The sequence below is a fragment of the Tenrec ecaudatus genome, chromosome 11, assembly GCF_050624435.1.
Source record: "Tenrec ecaudatus isolate mTenEca1 chromosome 11, mTenEca1.hap1, whole genome shotgun sequence".
Taxonomy (NCBI): domain Eukaryota; kingdom Metazoa; phylum Chordata; class Mammalia; order Afrosoricida; family Tenrecidae; genus Tenrec; species Tenrec ecaudatus.
The window spans coordinates 47,196,146-47,221,164 of record NC_134540.1 but is presented as its reverse complement, the minus strand read 5'-3'; the positions used below and the strand labels follow the sequence as shown (position 1 = coordinate 47,221,164).

Genomic DNA, 25,019 nt, shown 5'->3' with positions numbered 1-25,019 from the left:
TCTCAACCACTTCCAACTGGTTTCATCATGTACGATGAGGCAAAACCACACAGATCCTGTGCTGGGGTTGACTAGAGAAACAGATCCAGGGAGACCCTCATGTGTGTAATAGAGAGCTTTATATCAAAGAGCAATTGTACATTGAGAAAACATCCCTGCTCAGTCCAGATTAAGTCCATAAGTCCAATATTGCCCCATGTGTCTATACTAGGCCATAAATTCCTCTTTAGACTCACACAGCCATTCGATGATACTGAATGCAGGAAGATCACAGGTCAGTGGGTGGAAAGTCTTTTGGATCCAGTGGCGGTGAAAGCATCTCAGTGCTGGCGTGGGTCTCCGCGTGGCTTCTCCAGCTCCAAGGCTCTGGCTGCCATCCGAGTGGCTCCATGTGTCTTGTCAACAGGAACGTCTCCCAGGGAGTGAGTGTGTCCCACCTCCAGTGAGCTGTTTATCTCCTTTGTGCCTCCAGATTAGGTCATCAAGCTGTGCCCTGATTGGCAGGCTAGACTCCACCCCTTTGTAAGTTGACAGATTATGAAACTGTCACAAACCCCACGTTTCAAAATTGGGGTGATCTGGAATGGGAAAGATTACAGGTCACAGCCTTAGAATAGTAGACTCAGTTGCCTGGTGCACGACCTGGGATCATGCCAGGACTAAGAGCAACATGCATTCAACATGGCGCCGTCTTTGAATTGGGTACCTTTTATTCTGACTCAGCTAATCAAGAGGTTTGCCTGCTGCAATGAACATGCTCTTCTTGTTTTCATAAGTTTCACTTTTTTAAATCTTACAAACCATTTTGCCGGGGACTCTTATAGCTCTTTTATCAATTCATACATCAATTGTATCAAGCACATTTGTACATATGTTGGCATCATATAAAAATATTTTCTTTCCGTTTGAGCCCTTGGTATCAGTTCCTCTTATTCCCCCTCCATCTCCACCGTTTCACCCTCATGGACCCCAGAAAAATGATAAATTATTATTTTAATATCTTGTATTGCCCACTGTCTCCCTTTGCTCATGTTAATGTTCATCCTTTGTGGGGTGGTGGGGTGTTTAATATGTCAAACATTGTAAGTCGGTTCCCCATTTCTCCCCCACCTACCCTCATGGTATCACTACTCCCATTACTGTTCCTGAGAGGTTTCTCTGTCCTAGGTTCCGTGTGTTGAGAGCTCTTATCTGTACAGTGTACATGCTCTGGTCTAGCCGGATGTGTAAGGTAGAACTAGGGTCATGATGTTGGGGGGAGGTGGGGAGAGGAAGCGTTAAAGAACTAGAGTAGTGCTTCTCAACCTTTCTAACACTGACCCTTTAATGCAGCTCGGGTGTGTTGACCCACCCAGCCATAAAATTATTTTCGTTGCTACTTCATAACTATAATTTTGCTACTGTTATGAATCAGGCAACCCTTGTGAAAGGGTCCTTCAACCCTCAAAGGGGTCATGACCCACAGGTTGAGAACCGCTGAACTAGAGGAATGTTGTGTGTTCTGTAATGCAACCTGACTGTCTCATTCTTTTTCCTGGTGACCCTTCTGTGAGGGGATGTCCAATTGTCTACAGATGGGCTTGGGTCTCCATTGCAACCCTCCTTGTTTGCATTGAAAAGGTTGTTTGTTTTGGGTCTCCTTATGCCTCACACTCTATCCCATCAACATCACGCGATCACATGGGTTGGTGTGCTTCTTCCATGTGGGCTTTTTTGCTTCCCCGCTAGATGGCCGCTTGTTTAACTTCAAGCCTTTAAGACCCCAGACGCTATATCTTCTAATAGCCAGTCACCATCAGCTTTCTTCACCACATTAGCTTATGCACCCATTTTGACTTCAGCAATTGCGTCGGAAAGGTGAGTGTCACAGAATGCTAGATTATTAAAACAGTGTTCTTGCATTGAGGGAGGACTTGAGGCCCAATGTCTGTGTGCTACCTTAATGCCAAACCTATAAATATATATTCATAGATATACCCAAATCCCTATAATTATATATTAATATATTTACATATGTACATGTCTATGTTTATACCTCTATCCGTCTTTTCCTCCTAGTTCTTTTCTCTATTTCCTTTTACTTTCCTCCTGTCCCACTATCATATTTGACCGTCATTCTGCTCTCTGTGCTTTGATTTTAGATCTCTTGTTCCCTTGTCCCTGGGTTTGTTGACTCCCTCCACCTTTTCCTCTACCTCCTCCTCACACCTGTCCCCTGGAAGCATCAGTTCCATTTTTTTCTCCTTGGTATTGTTTTTCCTACCTATATTTATTGATATACATTTGAAAAAAAAGAAAGAGAAAAAAGCCTATGAATAGTTCCCGGTCAGTCTGCTGACCCTTATGAATGTTTTCTGATCGGGTCTGATGCAGTGCCAAGCCCTTCCCCTCGAGTCCGAAGTCTGTTTTCAGAATTCCCCTGGGACTTTGTTGCTTTGCTCCCAGTGCTGCTCCATTGCAATTCCTTCGTGTTACCTCCTGGTGTGTGTTGGGAGGGTGGGTTGGGGGTGATGACATGGTAAAGAGCAAATTTCTATTGGGCTTTAATCTGTAATTTTCTCTATCCAACTAGCATCCTGATTCACTCACATTTTAAACATTTGGCTCTGTTCACATGTTGCTTCATGGGTCATGACTGAATTGGGCTGAGTTGGGTTAAAGTCCCGGTTTTAATGACATAACTGAGAAGATATTCAACATCTAGATACCAAGTGTCTGTATATTTTTCAAGAAATTCACTTTGATTAAGATATTTCTGGTCTTGAATTTTAAAACTAGTCATACAAATTACATGAAGTTATGGAATACCTGTGAAGTGTTTCATTTTCTAAAGAATGTAGCTCGTATCGCTTGATTTTGTTTGACCTTTATTTTGACATCCTAATGAAAGGGAACACAAAAATGACGGAAAGGCCCTATAATAACAGAAAGTACCTCAAATAGTTTAAGGATCTGTTTTTAAAAAAATGAGAAGGGGATTTTTATGAGTTGAGAGCAGAAAAAGGCAGATATTGTCCCTTGCCTTAACTGTGTAAAGGGCTGAAGCATAATATTTGTTCTTTTCTAGACTCTTTGTAGACAGTCAGGTTGGGGTAAATCTATTTTAGCTTAATAAAATTTTTTTAAAAAAAACCAAAAAACTTTCTTTTTTCTTAAGAACTTTACAAATGGATACAAGCATGTTTGATTGTTCGTCCACTCTAAGGATGGACCGACATATTGGCTGATTGTTCTCTTTCTTTGGTGATAGTTCTGGAGCAAACTGTGTAGTCTATTTAGTATTCTAAGGAGGATAAGGGGAAAGTGGGAGTAGAAAGGGGGAATCGATCACAAGGATCAACATAAAATCCACTCCCAGGGGGATGAATAATAGAAAAGTGGGTGAAGAGCGACAGAGGACGATCTAAGATGGGAAAATAATAATCTATAACTTATCAAGGGTTCATGAAGGAGTGAGGGGTGGGGAGGGAGGGGGGAAATGAGGAGGTGATAGGATGACTCAAGTAGAAGAAAATGCTTTGAGAATGATGATGGTAGCAAATGTACACATGTGCTTCACACAGTGGATGATTGTATGGATTTTGATAGGAGTTGTAAGAGCTCCCAATAATAGTATTTAATTAAAAATATTGTTGGCTAAAATACAGGACTCCCCCCCTTTATTAACAAGCCATAAAAAAATAGAATGATTTCCTTCCCCAATTGGTGCTCATTAAATGATGTGCATCCTCTAAAACACATGTTATACAATCACTTCTAGCTTTTAGTTAAGAATGCCTTAAAGAAAATGGACTCATTCCGACCCTGGTCCATATCTCAGAAAGGTATGCTTTACCACAATCTAGTAACAAGGACACCTGGAGTTTTAGGGCCATGTCTTGGTTTCACACTGACTCAGGTCGGCCTTTCTCATAACAATGACTAAATCAATAAATTCCCTTGGGGATTTAGAAAGAATTGTGTCTCTACTTATCCATTGATTAAGTAATCTGAACTATATCTAGTCTTTGCTAAGAAACTTGGAAGGATCTTGTATCAGTGTTTTCATTTCAATTCAACAAGCATTAATTGAGCATAATGTAGCAGCTGATTACATGCATACAGAAATCTGGGCATACAGAAATGAATCCAATCTGTTCTCATGCAAATAAATATCTACTTTGATTTAATGACTTTATAGCACTATAATATAATGAATGGAAACCCAGGAGGTGCAGTGACTCATTGCTTGGCTCCTAACCAGAAATGCGTCTGTTGGAGCCTACTAACCACTCGGTGGGAGAAAGATGTGGCCCAGTTCTCCTGTGAAGATGTACGGCCTTGAACCCTATGGGGCAGTTCTCATCTTTCCTGTGTAGTTGCTTTGAGGTGAAATTGACTCGATGCTAAGGGGTTGTGTTTGTTTTTATAGCATCATGATGACTAACTGGTGAATATCAATAAAGACCTGAAGCAGAGTAGGCATTGAGCACAGGCAACGAAGGGACGTGAGAAATGGTTCAGAGGTGGAATAATAGGCCTTATTAATGGATATAAAGTGGGACAAGGTAGGAAGCTGTAGGAGAAAGTGTGAAGTCCAGAATGTCCCTTAATCTGGGTTCACGAAAATGGAGTAAAGTGAGATATCATTCACTAAATGAGAACTTGGAAAGAGAATTTCATTTGTGCTAGGATCTAAATAAATTGACTTAGTGTGGTCTTTCTGAATCTTAGATATCATGTGACTTTGCCTCGCACACTTGAAAATTATGCACCTGTAGCTGTTTTGAGATTGAAGACCAATGCGTGGGTGTCATCAATGCCTGCTGTTCATTGAATTCATGGGGATGAACGAGCCCCCTCCCCCCCAGGAACATGTACCATTAGAAGGAAAACTGAAGCCTGAGCCTCGAAAGCACTGACACTGAAAAGAGTGGACAAGCGAGGAGAGAACCTTCCGATTAGGCAGAGGGAAGGAAAGCAGCAAAGCATCAGCAAAGAATGTTAACAGAACGTTGGAAGAGACTTTGCAGAAGAAAGAATGGCAGTAGTTCCAAGTGCTGCCAAGAGAATCTCGTTGAGTGAAGAGTTTCGGAACGATTCCTCTGAAAAACACAATGCTCTCCTTGCGCTCACCCTCCCAGCCATTCACCTGGCCAGCCCCGTGCTGGAGACACAGCAGTGGGCAAAGTAGATTCAAGTCCCTGATTTTTAGTGAAGGGTAACACAGTTATCCAATCACTCTTCGATAAAATAAGGAAGTGAATAAGGTAGGATTAGTAGGAGATGACGTGTAAGGACAGGGGAAGCCCAGTTGAAGCCGGGCTCTGTAGGCCATTGAGAGGCCTCAGCTGTCAGTGAGATGGAAAGTCATTCGACGGTTTTGAGAAGGGGAGTGACTTACGTGGCTGAACATGGTTACCAGGCTCACTCTGCTTGCTAAGTGGAGAACAGACTGTGGAGGAAAAGGAGGGAAACCAGTTAGGAGACTGCTGTAGTGATCTGATTGAGAGCTGGCCTGAACCAGCTGTGATCAGACTTGCGGTATTTTAAAACTTGAGTCAGTAGGGTTTGCTGAAGGATTGAATGTGCAGTCCAGTGTGATTTCATAGAAGAGCGTAGAAGATTTCATAGAAGAGTTGAGTATGATTTCAAGGTGTTTGGAGTGAGCAGCTGAAATGATGAAGTTAAATATGGTGTAAAAGGGGGGGGCATTAGGACAGTATTTGGACAAGTTTAGTATGAGATGATTGCAGATAATGAAGTAGAAGGGTGGAGATGGTGGTTGCATGCACAATTCAGGAGCTCAGGGGAGAGCTAGACTGGAGAGAGAGAAGGGGAAGGAATGGCATAGTAATTAAAGAAAACCTTCTTTTTTGTCATTGTTGATGGGAATATACAGAGTAGAACCAAGAGCAGTTGAACACTTGCTCCATATATAGTTCATGGACTTTGGTACATTTTTCGAATTGTACAGCCATTTCTATCTCTGTTTTCCAGGTTATTCCTCCATTCACGTGAACTCCGTTTATGCCCCCGGAGTTCACGCTCTACCCTTTGGCGTTGCTGTTGTAAGTTTGATCCCTTCCAGATAGATAGCTTTTAAAAGAGCACAAGGTTCATGGTGGATATTCCTTATCAGTTAAGCTAAATTATTGTTTGGTTTTGAGAAGATTTCAAGGAATAGTTTTGGTTTATGATTTAAAAATTATTTCAGGGCAGTAGCTTCAGGGGTTTGTTCAGCCTCCATGGTGGCTCTGGAAAATCAGAATTAAGTGAGTATTTGATACTCTGTTCTATATTTTACCCATCTGATCTCTAGCATCTTCTATGGAATCTTTGATCAAAAGGTTCATTAAGGGTACCCAGGCATCACCCAAGTCTTCTGGGCTCAATGCCAATCGGTCGGGCATTCCATATCTTCTTCCTAGTCTTCCTCTGTTGTCTAGGTGAACGGAGACCAATTATTATACCTCGAATGTTTGCTTGCAAGCTTTTAAGACCCGAGGCAGTAGATAGTGAACTAGAGCTAGACCAGAAACACTGACTGTAATATTAAGCCAAGTAATTGTCATGTGTTTGAGCTGGGATGAAAGCAAGATTCTAAACTTCCAAACTTCATTCTTTAGCCCATCGTTGCTGCCACGGTGTCAGTCTTTGACGGCCTTGTTCTTCCTGTTGCCCTTCTCTTTTACAAACTATGATGTCCAAATGACGCATTGCACTGGACAGATCTGCTGCACAAAACCTCTTTAGAGCGTTAAAAGAGCAAAGCTGTCACTTTGAGGACTAAGGGGCACCTGACCCGAGCCATGCTGTTTTCAGTTGCCTCTAAGTACAGCCAGAATACTCCTTTGAAGTAAAATTGGCCTTATTTCATCTCATGTACTTTGGTTATGTCATCAAGAGAGGCCCATCTCTGGAAAGGGGCCGCATGCTTAATAAGGTAGAAGGCGGGAGAAAAAGAGGAAAACTGTCAAGGGGATAAATGGACACAGTTTCTGCGACAATAGGTTCAGCCATAACCACCCTGTGGGGGCGGTGCAGCCCCGGGAATCATTGTTCTGTGGTACATCAGCGTGCTGTGAGTACCTAAGGAGAACTACAAATGTCCTGTGCCATCAAGTGGTAATGCACATTACAACGTGAGTCCTTTTGCTAGGCGTATTATAACCTACTGTTTTTATTCTATTGAGATATTTTAGCTTGAATTATTATTATTTTTTTATTTTAACAATTTATTGGGGCTCATACAATTCTTTTCACAGTTCATACATATACATACATCAATTGTATAAAGCACATCTGTACAGTCTTTGCCCTAATCATTTTTTCTCTTTTCTTCTTTTACATTTTATTAGGGACTCATACAACTCTTACCACAATCCATACATATACATACATCAATTGTATAAAGCACATCCATACATTCCCTGCCCCAATCATTCTCAAGGCATTTGCTCTCCACTTAAGCCCCTTGCATCAGGTCCTCTTTTTTTCCCCCCTCCCTCCCCATTCCCCCCTCCCTCATATGCCCTTGGTAATTTATACATCGTTATTTTGTCATATCTTGCTCTATCCGGAGTCTCCCTTCCCCCCTTCTCTGCTGTCCCTCTCCCAAGGAAGAGGTCACATGTGGATCCTTGTAATCAGTTCCCCCTTTCCAACCCACTCACCCTCCACTCTCCCAGCATCGTCCCTCACACCCTTGGTCCTGAAGGTATCATCCACCCTGGATTCCCTGTACCTCCAACCCTCATATGCACCAGTGTACAGCCTCTGTCCTATCCAGCCCTGCAAGGTAGAATTCGGATCATGGTAGTTGGGGGGAGGAAGCATCCAGGATCTGGGGGAAAGCTGTGTTCTTCATCGATACTACCTCACACCCTAATTAACCCATCTCCTCTCCTAAACCCCTCTATGAGGGGATCTCCATTGGTTGACACTTGGGCCTTGGGTCTCCACTCTGCACTTCCCCCTTCATTTAATATGATATATATACACATATATACACATACATATATACATATATACACATACATACACACGCTTATATCTTTTTTTTTTTGCATGATGCCTTATACCTGGTCCCTTGGGCACCTCGTGATCGCACTGGCTGGTGTGCTTCTTCCATGTGGGCTTATTTGCTTCTGAGCTAGATGGCCGCTTGTTCACCTTCAAGCCTTTAAGACCCCAGACACTATCTCTTTTGATAGCCGGGCACCATCAGCTTTCTTCACCACATTTGCTTATGCACCCATTTGTCTTCAGCGATCCTATCATGGAGGTGTGCAGTCAAGCTTGAATTATTTTTAATAATTATTTAGGTTACTTACTTAGAAGGCCATAACTAGTATAGCAAATGATTAAGGTTCATTTCTGGAATTTCAGTGAGCGATCTAACATCAATCCCATATCATAGTAGACTGACATAACTAATGTTGGAATAAAATATATATATATATATATATACCTTGAAGCTCATATATTTATTTCATTAGAATGTAATGGCTCCCATTCTGCAGTTATCACTTACTTCTCCTTATTGAACTTCCCTTAAAAATGCATAGCCTTGCCCTCCACCATGATATTAAGGGGTCAATGACTATTTGTTGCCACATGGAAGTGGTTACTAACAAACTGTGTGATAGTATGGGCATTTGCATGCATGAGTTGTATAAAGGGTAAATTTTTTTTATTTCTTATGGTTGGACAAATAAACATTTTTTTAGAAAACAAATAGACATTTTTACATTGGACTTGTCTTGAGTTCTTCTGGCACCACAGTGAAGACTTCTACCAGGTTATGTTTTAGAATGTTGAGGTTCAAGACCTTTCCCCCCAAAGAAAATGCTTTGTGACATTATGCTTCCATTAAAGAAACGAGGATCTCTTCTTTCACTGAGGTTCAACTCTTGCTATTATGAAAATATTTCACAATGTGGATTTTATACAGGGAGGGACATAATTTCTACCTATTTAATATGAAAAAAATTAATTAAGCTTTTCCTATTAAACATGGTGCTATTAGGAGGGGATCCTGGATTTCATTAATATTCCATTAGTATTTCTATTTGATATAAGTGGCTGGTGTGAAGGGTGTCGTCAGTATCAGAACATTGATAGTTGGCCCACTTTGAGACGTTATCAATGATCTTGATCTTTTACATCCAGTTTGGCAAATACTGAGAACTGCAGAAGTATGTGAGCTAAATGGTGTGAAACACGGATGGCTTAATCAGTGAAGCTAACCACAGGTTACACAGGTAAACTGCAGACTGGTGTCCAGGAAGTTCTGTTTTCTGGAATTACAGGCAAAATATGGTCCTTAGTTGGTTCAAGAAATTAACTGACATAGACTATTTTACTATCCTATTTTTAAGAATCTCACCATCCTTTTTAAGGAAACAGAAACATTTGATTCTCAAGCCATGGAGGCTGAGAACTTTCACCAGATTAGGGATTCCAATTCTGTTTGTTTAGTCAGTCTTGACCATTTTCATATCATTTTTAAGAGATGATTTTAAAAGTCTAGTTTTAGTAGAAACAGGGAGGGGGTCCTAAATTACGCAACATGTGTTGAGTATCAGTTCTAAATATGGTATAGTTTTTCTCAAAATATTACACATTAATATTAAAATGACAAGAAATTACATGATTTTCTTATAATTGACAGCGCTTTGAACTCCAGGATTCTAGAAACTCTACCCTTCCTAAAGAAGTCTTACGAGTGGAGAGGATAACTAAGAATCATGCCCCCTGGGCGTCCGTGACTATCCAGATTGCAGAAAAAGAGGTGACCATTCAGGTAACGTATCACAGGTTTTTACTTCCTACGATGTGCCCGATTTTGATGACCTCATTTTTAAAAATGATCCCTGCAAAAGTAATTGCTTTTGAAAGACAAGACTGGCTTCGATGGGGGATCCCCAGGTGTTTGACTTGTCCCAAATTGATACCGTTCCGCCATCCCTGGTATCCATCACCACTGCTCCCCTTAGACTATTCCCTCCTGTCGCGGGGTGCCAAAATTCCCTTCAATGTCTCACGGAATATGCAAAATCCTTAAGTAGGTTGGCAAGTCCCAAATTCAACGTTCATACCTGTGTCTGGAAGATCTCCCTCACGTACACCAAATCAATACTGTTGACTCCCAAGGCTGTCGAAACCAGTGAATCAGTTGAGGCAAAGTTGGCTCACTTCCCCCAAACCAAAAGCCAGGCAGAGGCGTGCCTGATGCAGGATCCAGAGCAAGAGCGCAAGCTTATGGTAACCCTAACACACAGGGTCGAACTGCCCCTGTAGGTTCTGAAACTATCGCTCTGTCTGGGAGTAGAGAGCCTCATATTTCACTTGAGTTACTGGTGGTTTTGAACTATTGACCTCAAGAGTTTCGGCTCAAGGCGTACCACTACACCAGTAGGGCTCCTTCAGTACAACTACAAAGACACAAAACATCTGAACATGAAAGATGGTCTCACTTGCTTAGCCAGGCAAAGGAGCGTGCTGGGACTCGCATCAAGAAGGCTACACAAGTCGTGGACCAGCAGGCTTTTTGTGTGGCAACTGGCATCTGATTGGTGTTTGTCACCGGTGACTTAGCACTAGTCTTCTGCACATGCTCACTTGGGAAGGGAAGGTCACAAACATGGTATCTTCCTGATACACAGGGCTCTGATGGAGGGGTAGCTTTTGCCTTGTGACGTCAAAAAGTTAGGTAGAGGACGTGCTCCTCATGGGTGGGCCGGGTCTGGCCCGGGCCGGTCTGGTGATCCCAGCATTCTGCTTTTCCTCATGGAACACATAGCTGATGGCTTGTCTCGTAAGGGAACGACGTAAAACTAGGATGCAGTTCTTGTCTCAACGTGGACTATAACAAGTATAGGGGCATGGTTTACAATGCATCACAAAATGGAGGACCACGGCTAGAGGGACCATTTTAATTAACTCACTGCATCTCAATCATCTTAAAAGTTTTCGTTAGCTCTAAAGGGCCACATCTATACATCTTTTTCTTTCAATTTGTACTTACATCTCCACGGTCAAGTGTGCATTAAGCTAGAAAAATTTGACAGAAACAGGAAACCTTTCCTCAAAAAGCAGCCACCCTCTGGGGAAATACGTTGTGCGCTGGTTAACGAAAGCCATGTCAACGATGGGCCCTGGGTAAGACACAGTGTTTTCAAACATATTTTGACTCTTAAGGAACCATCTTTTTAAAAAAAATCTTTCTCAGCTACACAAAACAGATGTTTTCCTTTTATTTTTGTTGTGTTGCTAATAGTGATCAAATAGTCACAACAATATGTGTTGGGCGGCTATGAAAGGTCCGTCAGAGGGGTGAGTAGTCACCCCTCTGGAGAACAAGGCTTTCTACCCCAGGAACACGCTCCAGTCTCAGGAGCCCACTGGGGCAGGTTTCCCTGTACTATAGGCTCACTAGGAGTTGGGAGCTACTCAAGGGTTGTGAGTTTTGGGGTTTTGGAGAATTTATAATTTAGCGGCATTAAAGATATTCATAATGTTATATAGTTATTACTACTACTTTCCAGATCTCCTTTTTCATGATAGACTTTTGTTTGGTTTTGCCTTGTATTAATATTTATGCATGTTACTGGATTTATTCATTCATTTAAATGAACACTGACTGATTATATCCACTGTGTGCCAGAAGAGTGTGTGAATGTGTATATATGTCTTGGACTCTATGATTATTTTCAAATAAGAGACGGGATTAAGATTTACTAAGTGTTATTATATGTTAATTGCTATAATTAACTCTTTGCATATATACATAGAGTAATAAAAACATAACCTAAGCTTAAGAGGTTAATTGATTCACTCAAGATCATCAGCTATGATGTCTTTCTACACAGAATCATTGTCCCTTACACTCCTGTCTCCTTTAAGGTGAATGACCTTCTAAATCTGATTGTCTAGGATGGAGACTGGTGAGGAAACAATGTATTAGGGGCTAAGGAGCATGGAGAAGGATGGGAAACTGTCATCAGGGGAGTCAGAGAAAGTTTCAGAGAGGGGATGGGCTTTGGGCTGAGTCCTCATGAATGGAGTGGGAGTTTTCCAGTGCCTGAAGAGAAGCGAGGTGACGGGAGACTTCAGATAGCGACAACCCTCTGTGTAAAGGATGGGAGTGTGAGCAAGCCCTCATTCCTCTCATCCTTTTGGTCATGGCTTCCTTCCTTTCATGCCTCCCATCCCTTCCGGGTAGTCTTCTGAAACGAGGATCTGATCCTGTCGCTTTCAAGCTCATGATTCGCACAAGTCCGGAGTCCTTACGATAGTATGGCAATCCCTTCCTGGCACAGCCCCCAAAGGAATGGGAAGTAAAAGTAGAAGTGGGTGTGAAGGGTGGGAGGAGAGATTTTTTGAGGAGCTAGTGCTTACGAGCAGCAAAATAAGAGTGGAAAGAGTTTGTGGACATGGCTTTTAGAAAGCAGGAGCCCACTGGTGACAGTGGAGGGTCTCAGTTGACTGACTTGAAATGTTATCTTTCTAACTGGAAAAAATTTCCTTCTCCGGGGTTATGCTTTTATTCCAAGTTATAAATAGTATGAACATGACCTGATTTTTATGAAAAGAGCTGGTGGTATACGGATCTAATTTTAGAGGGATGGCTGATTGAGAAATTCTTAAAAATGAGCATCAGCAAGAACATGTTCTAATAACCTGGCATTCTGTGATGCTCACCTTCCTAACACAATTACTGAAGTCAAAATGTGTGCATAAGCAAATGTGATGAAGAAAGCTGATGGCGCCTGGCTATCAAAAGATATAGCATCTGGGGTATTAAAGGCTTGGAGGTAAGCCTTTAAGCAGCCATCCAGCAGGGAAGCAACAAAGCCCACATGGAAGAAGCATATCAGCCTGTTGATCATAAGGTATCGATGGGATAAGGTATCCGGCATCAGAAGACCCCAAACAAACAAATATATTGATGTAAATGATGGGGACTGGAGTGGACACCCAAAGCCCATCTGTAGATAATTTGACATCCCCTCATAGAAGGGTCACAAGAAAATAATAAGACAGCCATGGTACAGCACAGCACCGACGGAACACACAACATTCCTCTAGTTCTTTAATGCTACCCCCACCACTATCATGACCCCAGTTTTACCTTACAAATCCGATTAGACCAGAGCATGTACACTGGTACAAATAAGAGCTCTCTTCACACGGAATCCTGGAAAAAGAATCCTTCAGAACAGTAATGGGAGTAGCAATACCATGAAGGTAGGGGAAAGTGGGGGGAGAAGGGGGTGAAACGGAGAACTGACTTACAATGATCAATGTATTCACACACACACACACACACACACATACACACACACTGGGGACTACCAGTAATGGGGCAAAGAGAGACAGTGGGTGGCATAAGATATGAAAACAATAATTATAATTTATTAGGGATCCATGAGGGTGGAAGGATGGAGAGGGAGGGGAGAAAAGAGGAGCTGATACCAAGAGCTCAAACATAAAGAAAATATTTTGAAAATGATGATGGTAAGATGTGTACAAATATGCTTGATACAATTGATATATGGATTTTAAAAATCATTTTATTGGGACTCATACAACTCTTATCACAATCCATACATACATCAAATGAGTAAAGCACCCTTATACATTCGTTGCCCTCCTCATTCTCAAAATTCGTCTTCCGCTTGGGTTCCTGGAATCAGCTCATTTTCCTTTTTTACCTCCCCTTCCCTCCCCGCTCCCCCCTACCTCATGAACCCTTAATAATTATTATAAGAGCTGTAAGAGCCCCCAATAAAATGACTTATTGAAGAAAAAATGAGCCTCAGATGTGCGAGTGAGCAGAGTTACTGCTCGATTGAAATAGCAGTAACACACAGATTTGAATTCTGCAAGGAACCAGCGGGGCCTTTTACATGGTGAGCGCTTTAAGTTCTGAGAAGGTTGAGAAATGCATATGCATATGATAGTTATCTCTGCTTAATTTTAGGTGCCAGCTGGGACCAAGCCATTAAGTCAACCTTGTGCCTCCGATCATTTCATACAGACTTTGAGCCATAAGCAACTGCTGGCGGAAATGGTGCAGTCTCATATGGTGAAGGACATGTGCTTAATTGGAGGAAAAGTAAGAATGACAGCATCACGTCTGTTTGCGGCCTTTGGTGGTTTGACACGTCCCGTGAATGACTGTACTTGTCTTTGTAGGGTTGTGGGAAAACAGTCATCGCTAAGAGCTTTGCTGATACCCTGGGATACAGCATCGAACCCATCATGCTCTATCAGGTATGCTGCTTGTTTGTAGCACATAGCACTGTAAAACCCAGGTGCGGGCCATCAGTAAAGCTTCAGGACCTTCTTCCTGTTCCGTGATGACTTCTCAGTGGCGCTGCCGGCAAATCACTGAAGCAACCATCAGGGCAGAGTGCAGCTTTGAATGCGTTCAAGGCTGTCTGATGCACGCAATACCCCGTGTCTGGATTTCAAGAACAGGGTCATAGTGTGCACTTGTTGGTGCGCACACTCACGTACTCACACAACACTGATGAGTGATTTGGAAATGTAAACAATTTTATGTTAGCTACAGCTAAAGTGTCCACCTGGAGCCCTTGTGGTATAGGGGTTATGTGGTGGGCTGAGATCCACATCGTTGAAGGGTTGAAACCAGAAGCAGCTCCTGGGGAGGACTGGGCTTTCTACTCCTGAAAACAATTCCAGTCTTGGAAACCCACAAGCGGTCGCTGTGAGCCATGAATGACTCCGTGGCAGTGAGTTAAGGTTGGATAGACTATTCGTGGATATATGCATGCTCTATACAGTATAGTAACAAGCAAGTTTGTGCTGGTCTGGAACAATGTAGAAACATGCCCATTTAGTGCTTTCAAATTATTTAAGATACCTTTGTCCTGCTAACTTTTTGTTTCTTTGTGCGCATTGACTGGTTATGATACCTTCTTCCTTCTGGACTGGTGTCTACTTTTAGTCTTGGAATGGGATTCATTTTGGAAGTGGATGCAATCCTGCTAACTTACATCCTTGCCTCTAAGGAGCATTCTAAATGCACTTCTTCCAAGACACGTTTGTTGGATCTTTTGGCAGTCCACGGTGATTTCAGTATTCTTTTGCCAGCCCTGTCCTTCAAAGTCCAGAGCTTAGACAATTGTGTTAGGCCTTTGTATTTCAGAGGACTCTGTGCAGAAGGTTCCACTTGTACTGCTTCAAGGTTCCTTGTGCCCATTCGCTCAACTGGCCAGTTTAGAAGCACTTGCAATCACATCAGCCGGCAACTTCCATTGCAAAGGGTCTTCTATTGAAGAGTCTCTGATGATTTTTTCTTTCACCTGGTAATTTAATTCTTTCAGAATGCCAAAGTACCAGTTAGGATTTTGAATTGCATAGAAGAGGGTTTGGGGAAGCAGAATCGATGACTTCGTAGAAGAGTTAATTAAACTATGGAAGGTTTTTAAAAAGTTGAAGTACTTACTGAAAAGTATTCTAAGATCCAAAGGAGATAAGAATCTCAGAAGAAGCATGTGATCCAACTTTATATAATCACAAAGCACATGAATTCGAGAGAAGAAATTTCAATTAGTAATGATAGCTGGAAAGTAAATTTCTACATAGGAAAGTCTGAGAACACACGGAAAATATCTTTTAGGTGTTTTAATAAATTGGTTCTAAGCTGATGGTGCCCGGCTATCAAAAGATACAGTGTTTGGCTGTGGTTTGTCTGTTTTGTGTATACTCTTAAAAACCAACTTTTCATCTTCTTGATTCTTTTGACTGTTTTCCTGTTTCTTATTTCTGCTCTCATCTTTAATACTCTCTTCTGGCAGCTTTACTCTTATATTTGAGTTATTGAATTGAATTATTGATTTTGGACTCCTTGTTCTTATTCTTGTCTTCTTCCTCTTAATGCTCTTGCGATCTCCCAAAGATTTTGCCATGTTGCATTTTCATTTTTTACATTTCACATTTGATTTCTTCTGTGAGCCATTGGTTTTTAAGTAGGTGTTATTCAGTTTCCATGCATTAGATTTTTGTTCTTCCTCTACCTGTCTTCTTGATTTCTGATTTTATAGCATTATAGTCAGAGGAGATGTTTCTGAATGTATTGATGTCAGTTTGTGATATAAAGTATGGCCCTTTCAGAGGATGGTCTTTTCGATGCTGTTAGAGTTTGTTACATATTTTTATTAGTGTGTAGATATTTATCACAATGATATGTTTTTCATCATTATATAAAACCCCTTCTTTATCTTTTGTGGTAGATTTTACTTTATAGCGTTTTACCTGAGATTAGTAGCACGACCCGTACTCCTTATGTTTGCAAGATATATTTTTTCTATCTTTTAATATTTGAGCTTATTTGTATCTTTGTGTCTGAGGTGTGTCTCCTGTAGACAATATATTGGTGAGTCATTTTTTCTGTCCCAATTTCATGATCATTACTCTTTAGAGACATCTCTAGGACAAAAGAGGTTTGGGAAAGTACAGACTTCACTAAGAAATAGAAGAAACATGACGGTGGTAAGGTTTTTAGATGAGTTTGTTTTGTTCTTCATTTGACTTCATTCTTGCATCAGATAAAAGCACCTACTAGACACTCTATTGACACTTAAAAAGTTGGCAAAGTGTCCATTATGTGGCTGTCGTAATGGAAGTGATGTGCCTGAGGTCCCGTGTTAAACTGTTTTGCTCAACCCTCTCTATTCCTTAGTTAAGTCTGCCGTTCTCCCTGAGCGCCCTGGTTTCAACGTGGGCTGCTAAATGAAAAATCTACATTTCCCGAAAGACTGACCACCTTGGAAACCTACAGGGGCAGCGCCACTGCGTCCTGTCCTAGAGCCGCGCTAGGCAGCACAATTGACGTGAAGGCAACCAGTTTGAGTTTTTGTTGATCTCCCTGGGCTAGAGGAACCAGTTCAATAGAATGAAATTATGAGGGTGGCTTCATCACAGTACGCCTACTCTCCTTGCAGAAGCTTGAAACTCCCTGTGTGCGGCTCCTCGGAAAAGCGGAGACTGTGCTGCTCCCATAAAACTTGCCGCCTCGGAACCCCACAGGGGCGGCTCGACTCTGTCCTTTGGGTCGCTCCGAGTCAGAATTGATTCCTCGGCCCTGAGGGACCCACATTGCTGCTAAGTCCGTTCTGACTCACAGCGATCATGCAGGACACAGTAGATGGCCCCTGGATTTTCCAAGGCTGTCTGTCTGTCAGGCTTCAAGAAGCAGACTGCTACATCTTTCTCCCATGGTGTGGCTGGAACCACCAACCTTTAAGCGCTTTCATCGCCAAGACAGACACCTAATACTAATGATAAGAGCCCCCATTAATGAGAAAATTTCAGAGGTTGACCCAGCCTAGAAAATTCAAGAGGAGCAAGCGACCGACCATCTGTTTTCCTAGAAGATATGGAAACTTTCCTATTATTTGTACATGTATAAGGCTACACTTAATCTGTGGTTTGGGACTTATTTTTAGACTCCTCTATTTTTAGAACTGGATTTCATATGAAAACAAAACAAAGCCAGAGCCTTAACTCAACACTGTGGCAGTATGTAAAACAAGTTTTATAATAGAGTCTAAAAATCTGAAATTATTTGGCTGAAGTGTCAGGTCAGATTCTTTTAACTAGTTATTTCTTTTTTTAGTGTTGAAGCCAGTGCTTTTGTAGCGTTGGAGAAATACAAGTTATTCTTTCTTTCACTACCAGATAAGGGCATGTTTCCAGCTTTCTTTCTACAGTATCATAAACAACACCAGATCTGCGTTATCTTTCTTCTTTCTGAGAACCAGTTGGATCAAAATCCAAGTAGACTCCAATCAGAAATTTAAAATCAAGTAACTTTTATGAGGTTTGCTTTTTGATGAATCACTGTGTAAACACATTACACACTGTGTAAACACATGGACTCACCTTGGCTTCCTCTCTGACGCCTTACCTTTGTTCCTGTGTCAGAACTCACACCCAGGCCTTCTCTCCGTCCCTCTCTGCCTTCAGCTAGGCAGCCGCTCATGGAATATTCTGTTATTCAAACACAGTGAAACAGTCCCCCCTCCTTTTACTCTCTACTTTGTTTTCATTGCTCTGTGTTATGGGTTCATGTTCTTGTCTTTGTCTTAACTTTGCATTTTTTTTCTTCTGAAAATGCCAACATTTCTGTGCTAAATTAAGGCCTTTTTATGTACCCTTGAAGACTGGCTTTCTGTTATCTCATCTGTTTTCATACTTTTTACTCACATGCTGCCCCGATAGCTGTCAGTTCCGTCTCTGTTTCCTTTTCTCACATAGACAAACTTCCAGTGATGATCTGTTATGCACTGAATTATGCCACCCTCAAAACAGGTGTGGCAAGTTCTAACAATATGCCCGTCGTTAAAATCTTGCTTGGGAATGGGCATTCCTCGTTGTCAGTGGAGCCAGGACGTAGGTGAGTCCATCGCTGTTGACATAGAAAGGAGATGACATTCATGAACTAAACAGAGAAGGGAAGTAGGGGAAGGTTAATGCCAAACCACACGGATGTCTCCACGGCACCGAAAACAAGCCGAGGAGCAAAGGAGCAGAGACGCAGACAGAGAGAAAGGCTTCCTCATGAGCCTGCACTCCGAACTCGGACCTGGAAACCCCTGCACAGTGACATTACAGGCTGCTGTGTATTAAGTGTCTACTTTAGTAGCCCGAGGCCACTGTGCAGAAGTTACTTCAACGCTTTCAAGTTTCCTTTATTAGAAAATGTGCTTTCACATCAGACTGGAGAGTGGCTGACGTGAGTGATCTTTTTCAAGACTCAGGCCTACCACCGGGTTTGGTCTCTTGTCACCTTCCGTTGCTTTGTCTTCTGCCTCCTTTGATCCAGTATATATTTACATTTACTCCAGTCCATCACTGTTTATAATTTAATGCCTATCCAGCTGGCACAATAAAAATTTCCTTCTAACTTGAAGGAGCATTTTCTTTTTTTTAATCATTTTACCGGGGGATTTTATAGCTCTTATAACATTCCATACATCAATTGTATCAAGCATATTATTTGTAATAAGTTGCCATCATTATTTTCTGTGCATTTACTTTTTTTTAGTTGTAGTGCTTTTTTATTAAAGACTTTTATTGGAGGCTCTTACATCTCTTATCGCAATCCATAAATTCATCCATTGTGTCAAGTACATTTGTACATATGGTACCGTCATCATTTTCTTTTTCTTTTTTAAAAAAATCATTTTATTGGGGGCTCATACAACTCTTACCACAATCCATCCACCCATCCATTGTGTCAAGCACATCTGTACATTTGTTGCCATCATCATCCTCAAAACACTTGCTTTCTGCTTGAGCCCTTGGTATCAGCTCCTTATATTTTCCCCTCTTCCCCCCACCATCTCTCCCTCCTGAACCTGTGATAATTTATAAATTATTACTTTTTTCATGTCTTACACTGTCCGATGTCTCCTTGAAGGGACATTTTCATTATATCCGATTGTAAATTTCTTCCCTAACAATGCTGTAAGAGGATCCATAACTATTTGTAATTTTCTTTGGTGTACTTTAATAAGCAAATCAAATAGTAGTGTGTGATGGTATTACTCCTAAGAGTAAAGTGTAAATATTTTGCCTAGTATGGAATAGTGATTTCAAGGAGCAGGTGTCAGTTAACCAACTAGAGAATGTAACAAATTAGAGAATAAAGCCACAAATTCACTCCACTAAGTTACCTGCTAAGTGTGTTGTATTGAAAGCACTAGTGTGTGAGTGATTCTGTGAAAGGTCAGTGTTATTGGAAACGTGTTATTCCACTTTATACCGACTAATTGTTGTCATCAGTGTAATTGTGGTCATTATGCACTTTATAACACTTCTGCATTTATTTTTAAAAACCATTTTATATGCAATGGAGAAACGTTACTTAGAGAATCAGTTTAAGGTCTTCTGCTTTCATATTTCTTAACATAGCCCATGTACATTATTTGATGTAAGAATGTCCTAAATATTGTTATCAGTATCTTCCAGCTTCAAAAGGAAGGTCAGTCATTTAATGATTTATCTTGATTACCGTATTTCATTGGCTCCATGATACCTTTGGTTATAAGACCAAACCAAACCAAATGCACTGCGATTGAGTCAATGCCAGTTGAGAGCAACCCAATCGGCCTGGGTGACTGCCACTGTGACGTCCCACAGTGTAACTCTTTAGGGGAGTAGACAGCTGCCCCGCCGGTGGTTTCGAACTGCTGTCCTTGCAGTTAGCAGCCCCATGTGCAACCACGACACCACTGGGTTTCTTATTGATGGTAAGACACACCACTATTTTTTGTCCCACTAAGAAACAAAAATTGTTCCAATTAAATTTTATTGTATGATGTTATCACGCAGAATTTTTATCCTCATTGAAAGAACTTTTAATAGATTTAATTTAGATTTTATCTCTCGTAGCTGCAGTAAAAGGGAAAAAATGAATGTAATAAATAAAGTCTCGGTGAAACTTCTTAGTCAGAATTGGACTCGTTGGTAGCGCGCAGTCACGGTGTTTCCGTGCTGTCTGTGTGGGCTGCGTGCTGTGTCACGAATGCTGCGTTCTCTGATCGTGTCAGGCTTTTGTTCCTCGCGGCTGGCAGTCAGTGCGGCTGGTTCAACACTGGTAACTGATTTGATGTTAGCAGAAGTTGTTGACAGAATGCTTTGGAGCAAGAGATAGGACTCACATTCTTTCCCCAAATAGCCCGTAATTTGTTGACTAAAACATGAATGGCTCATAATCATCCCTTTATCACACACACACACACACACACGTACACACATACACACGCACACAAGCGAGCTTCACAAGCAGGTGTGGGCATCGGAAACCGGCAGGCTGGCAGTAGTTGTGAGATTCGGTCTTTTGAACACGTACTCTTAATTTCATAAATAATAAAATGCAAAAAGTATTTCTTGGAGTTGATGGCATTCATAGTTTGTCTCTCTCCTCTTTATTAGTTTTCCTTTTGTGTTTCTAAAACATTGACATGGAGAAGTCAAAGTTATAGAAGAGGGGATAGACAGACTCACCCGTCTTGCTCCTCCTACACCCTTCTCTGCACTGTCACACACGTCCTCATTAGTTCTTGGCTGTTTATCCAATGTTGCATTTGGGGAAAATATGCAGACCCGTATATACATTCTTATTTCCTTAAATAAAAAGAAACATACCGTGTGTGTGTGTGTGTGTGTGTGTGTGTGTGCCCTTTACTTTCCACTTAGCGATTTCCTGGAAATCACTTTGATGAATTCATTGATTTCTTCCTCAATCTGTTTTTATTTTTTAATCATTTTGGGGGGTTCTTACAATTCTCTTTTTTTGGTAATCGTTTTATTAGGGGCTCATACAACTCTTATCACAATCCATTCATACATCAATTGTGTAAAGCACATTTGTACATTCATTGCCCTCATCATTCTCAAAACATTTGCTCTCCCCCTAAGCCCCTGGCATCAGGTCCTCATTTTCCCCTCCCTCCCCATACTCCCTTCCCTCATGAACCCTTGATAATTTATAAATTATTATTTTGTCATATCTTTCCCTGTCCAACGTCTGCTCATACAATTCTTATCACAATCCATACATCTACTCATTGTGTCAAGCACATTTGTTGTCATCATCATTCTCAAAACATTTTCTTTCCACATGAGCCCCTGATATCAGCTCCTCATTTTCTACCTCCCTCCCCTCTCCTCCTCCCTCATGAACACTTGATAATTTATAAATTATTATTTTGTCATCTTGCATTGTATGACTGGACCAGGATATATTCACCTAATCTATTTTTTGTGGACAATGGGATTATTTCCGGTGTTTTGCAATGAACCACCTTGTTTGTATAATGTATTTTCAGATTATCAGAGGTGTAGTTCCAGAACAAATTCTTAGGAGTAGAATAGCCGTGCCAACATGTAAACGTACACATAGCTGTGCTAGATATTGCTGAAGCTTCCTTTGTGAGGAGTCTGCAATTTTGCATTCCTACTCGCCAGGCTTCCACACAATGGATGCATAAGGTCTTAGTGGCTTCTGCCCCCATAGCGGGAGCCAAGTCCTTCCTTGTTGTCAGTGCTCCACCTGGAAGCTCTGCCGAAACCTCTGCTTGATGAACCTGCGGCTGTGAACTACCAGCGACACAGTGACCAGCATCGCAGCGCACAGGGAAAAGGTTGAAGTTGTCAGGACTTGGTCCCACTTGGATCCACAGTCAGTGCTCACGGGAACAGCAGTCAAGAGATCAAAAGATGTCTTGCATCAGGTAAATCTTCTACCTGAAACCTCTTTAGAGTACTGAAGAGTGAGCATGTTTCTTTGAGGACCGGGGTGCACCTGACCCAAGCCTTGGATTTCTCCCTTGCGTCATATGCCTGTGAACGTTGGATATGGAATAAGGGAGATAGCAGAAGAATGGATACATTCAATTTGTGTTGCTGGAGAAGAACATTGAAAGTACGTACCATGGACTGCTAAGAGGACAAACTGATCTCTCATGGAAGAAGTAAGTCTCCAGAGTGCTCCTTAGGGGCAAGGATGGCAAGACCTGTTTGTCTTACATACTATAAGCATTTCATCAGGAGAGGCCAGTCTAGAGAAGGACATCACGTTTGGTAAAGTAGAGGGGCAACAAAAAGAGGAAGGCCCTCAACGAGATGGACCGACACAGTGTCTGCACCCGAGGGCTCAGCCCCAGGGGCAGTTGTGGGGCCCGTGCAGGACCGCGCAGTGTTTTGTTCTGTTGTGCACAGGGTCGCTGAGGGTCAGAACTGACTCGATGGTACTAACAACAACAACTACAAGTCTCTTGAGGGGTTCCCCTAGGCTTCCTTAGTATTCATATAGTATCACTTGGTAAAATGTTGAACTTTGAGGCCGTTACAGTGAATTCTTGTGTGTGCTGTAAGATATGGATCTAACTTAATCGTTTGACGAGTGGTTCATCTAACCCAACATTATTTGTTTTAAAGTAATCTTTCTCCAAGTTACTTGAGGTGGCACCTGTGTCAGATAAATATCTACCTTGCATAGAGACTTGGCTTTAACTTTTTTTAATCCCACTGATTATCTTGTATATTCATGTCTCACTGTAATACTTTTTGAACTATATAGGCGTTATTGTATGTTTATACATCTGGTAGGACTAGTCACTCCCTAAGATGTTTTTCTGGCTATTTTTGCATGTTTATTTTTTCATATGCTTTTTAGTATCAATTTTTTTTCACATCCTCCCACCCACCCGCTTCTTCTCAGTATCAATTTGTTTGACTTCATTAAAAAAAATCTATTGATATTCTCTTGGGGTGGTGCTAAATTTTAAAAATGAACTTAGGAAGACTTCATATTTTTATAATGCTTGATAATTTTTTTCCACAACAAGAGTTGTCTGCATTTGTTCAAGTACGCTTTTATGTTATTCAAGAGTTCCAAACGTTCTATCCTACGCTCACATTTCTTGTCAACTTTGTTTCCAAGTATTTCATCTTCTTTGTATAAGTGCTCTTTTCTCTGTTAGAACTTCTAGCTGAGCATTGTGAAAAAGAAGACTGCTGATTTCTGTGTGTTAATTTTGTAATTAGATACTGGATTCCAACATTGTTTGAGTTTGTTTTATTGTTGATGCTGGCTGTAAAAAAATTTCTCTAGAGTTTCATATGCAAATAGGAATAGTTTTCGTTTTTCTCTCAAGTGTCTATTTGTGACTTATTTTGCCTAGGTGTATTGGTAGTACTTGAAGTGCAGTTTTAAATAGTGTGTCCGTAATGGGCATCCTTGGGTTGTTACTGATCTTATTGGAAATGCAGCGAGCATTCCCCATCCGGTACGAACAGCCATAGGACTGAGGTAGTGATTCTCACCGGGGGGCGTTTGTGCCCCAGGAAATACTTGGCAATGTCTGGAGAGTTCCTTGTTTACATAACCTGGAGGGAGGAGATGCTACTTGTGCCTAACTGCTGGAGGCCATGTGGTGCTTCTAATTCCCACAGAAGCCTAACTAAGGAAGAATTGTCCAGCCCCAAATGTCAACTTGTTCACATATGGCCAGTGTTGGTTTTCTATTGGTGCTATAAAAAAATCACTCCAAATTTAATGGCTTAAGACAATGCAAAAAAAAAAACTTACAATTTTGTAAGTCAGTGGTCCAAAGAGAAGGTCAATAATAGGTGTATTTTGAAGGCTCAGGGGAAGAATTTGTTTTCTGTGCCTGTCATGTGACAAGCAACCCTTTCATTCTGGAGCATTGCAGCCAATGTACTCGGGACAAAAGAGAAGTTTCAAAAAAAAAAAAAAAGAGAGAGACGTTTCTACGTAGAAGGCACACCAACGAGGAGACTGCAGCATCACACCACGGACTGTATCTGTGATGTCTTGCTTGAAACCAGCAAACAAAAGGTCCCAAAGTGTCCCTGCATCCATGTCATTAAACGGACTCTAGCACAAGGAGGCAGCCCGTCTCCTGTCATCGTTTGAGTTTCTTCCCGCCTGACGGGGCTCACCTTCCAGCATGACGTCTGATAGTGTTCCATTGCTCTCTGTTATATTGTCACCGGCCACTCTTTAGGAGGAGATCACCAGATCCTTATAAAAACATTAGAAATATTAAAGTTGGATTTGGCAAGGATTTCCGGGAACTGAGACGTTCTTACATAGAAGCTCAAGAAACCCTATTGTGAGGCAGATTCATTTTGTATCTGGAAGTGTAGTTTTTGTATTTATTTCTTATGGTTACAGAAAAATGGTTCAATGGTTATGGTTAAAAAGGAGGGGCCAGCCCCAATCCCAACTATGTGGACAGCCTCCCCTCCCTGCAGAAGAATTCACTTCAGAGGACAGCACTGAAGCTACAACTTAGGGAGAGGGACATGTCTGATCACAGCACACAGGAGCAAATGAAGGGGGAGGAAGAGAGAGTGGAGCACATCCTGGCCCACCAAGCCCCGAGGACAATATCCCCACTCAGACGAGCCAAAGCACAGGAAGAACCATAGAACCAGCCCCACTATGAGACAGGACATCCTTCACTGAC

The 25,019-nt window shown here is 41.6% G+C and overlaps 1 protein-coding gene across 1 annotated transcript in view; it reads left to right on the top strand.

Annotated features, from left to right (window-relative positions):
* The window catches only part of VWA8 (von Willebrand factor A domain containing 8), a 405,888-nt gene that overhangs the window by 85,596 nt on the left and 295,273 nt on the right, over window positions 1–25,019 (top strand). The window contains exons 10-12 of the mRNA XM_075563021.1: window positions 9,656–9,787; window positions 13,970–14,104; window positions 14,185–14,262. Of these exons, the coding sequence (XP_075419136.1) occupies window positions 9,656–9,787; window positions 13,970–14,104; window positions 14,185–14,262 (345 nt within the window). The remainder of the gene's footprint in view (window positions 1–9,655; window positions 9,788–13,969; window positions 14,105–14,184; window positions 14,263–25,019) is intronic.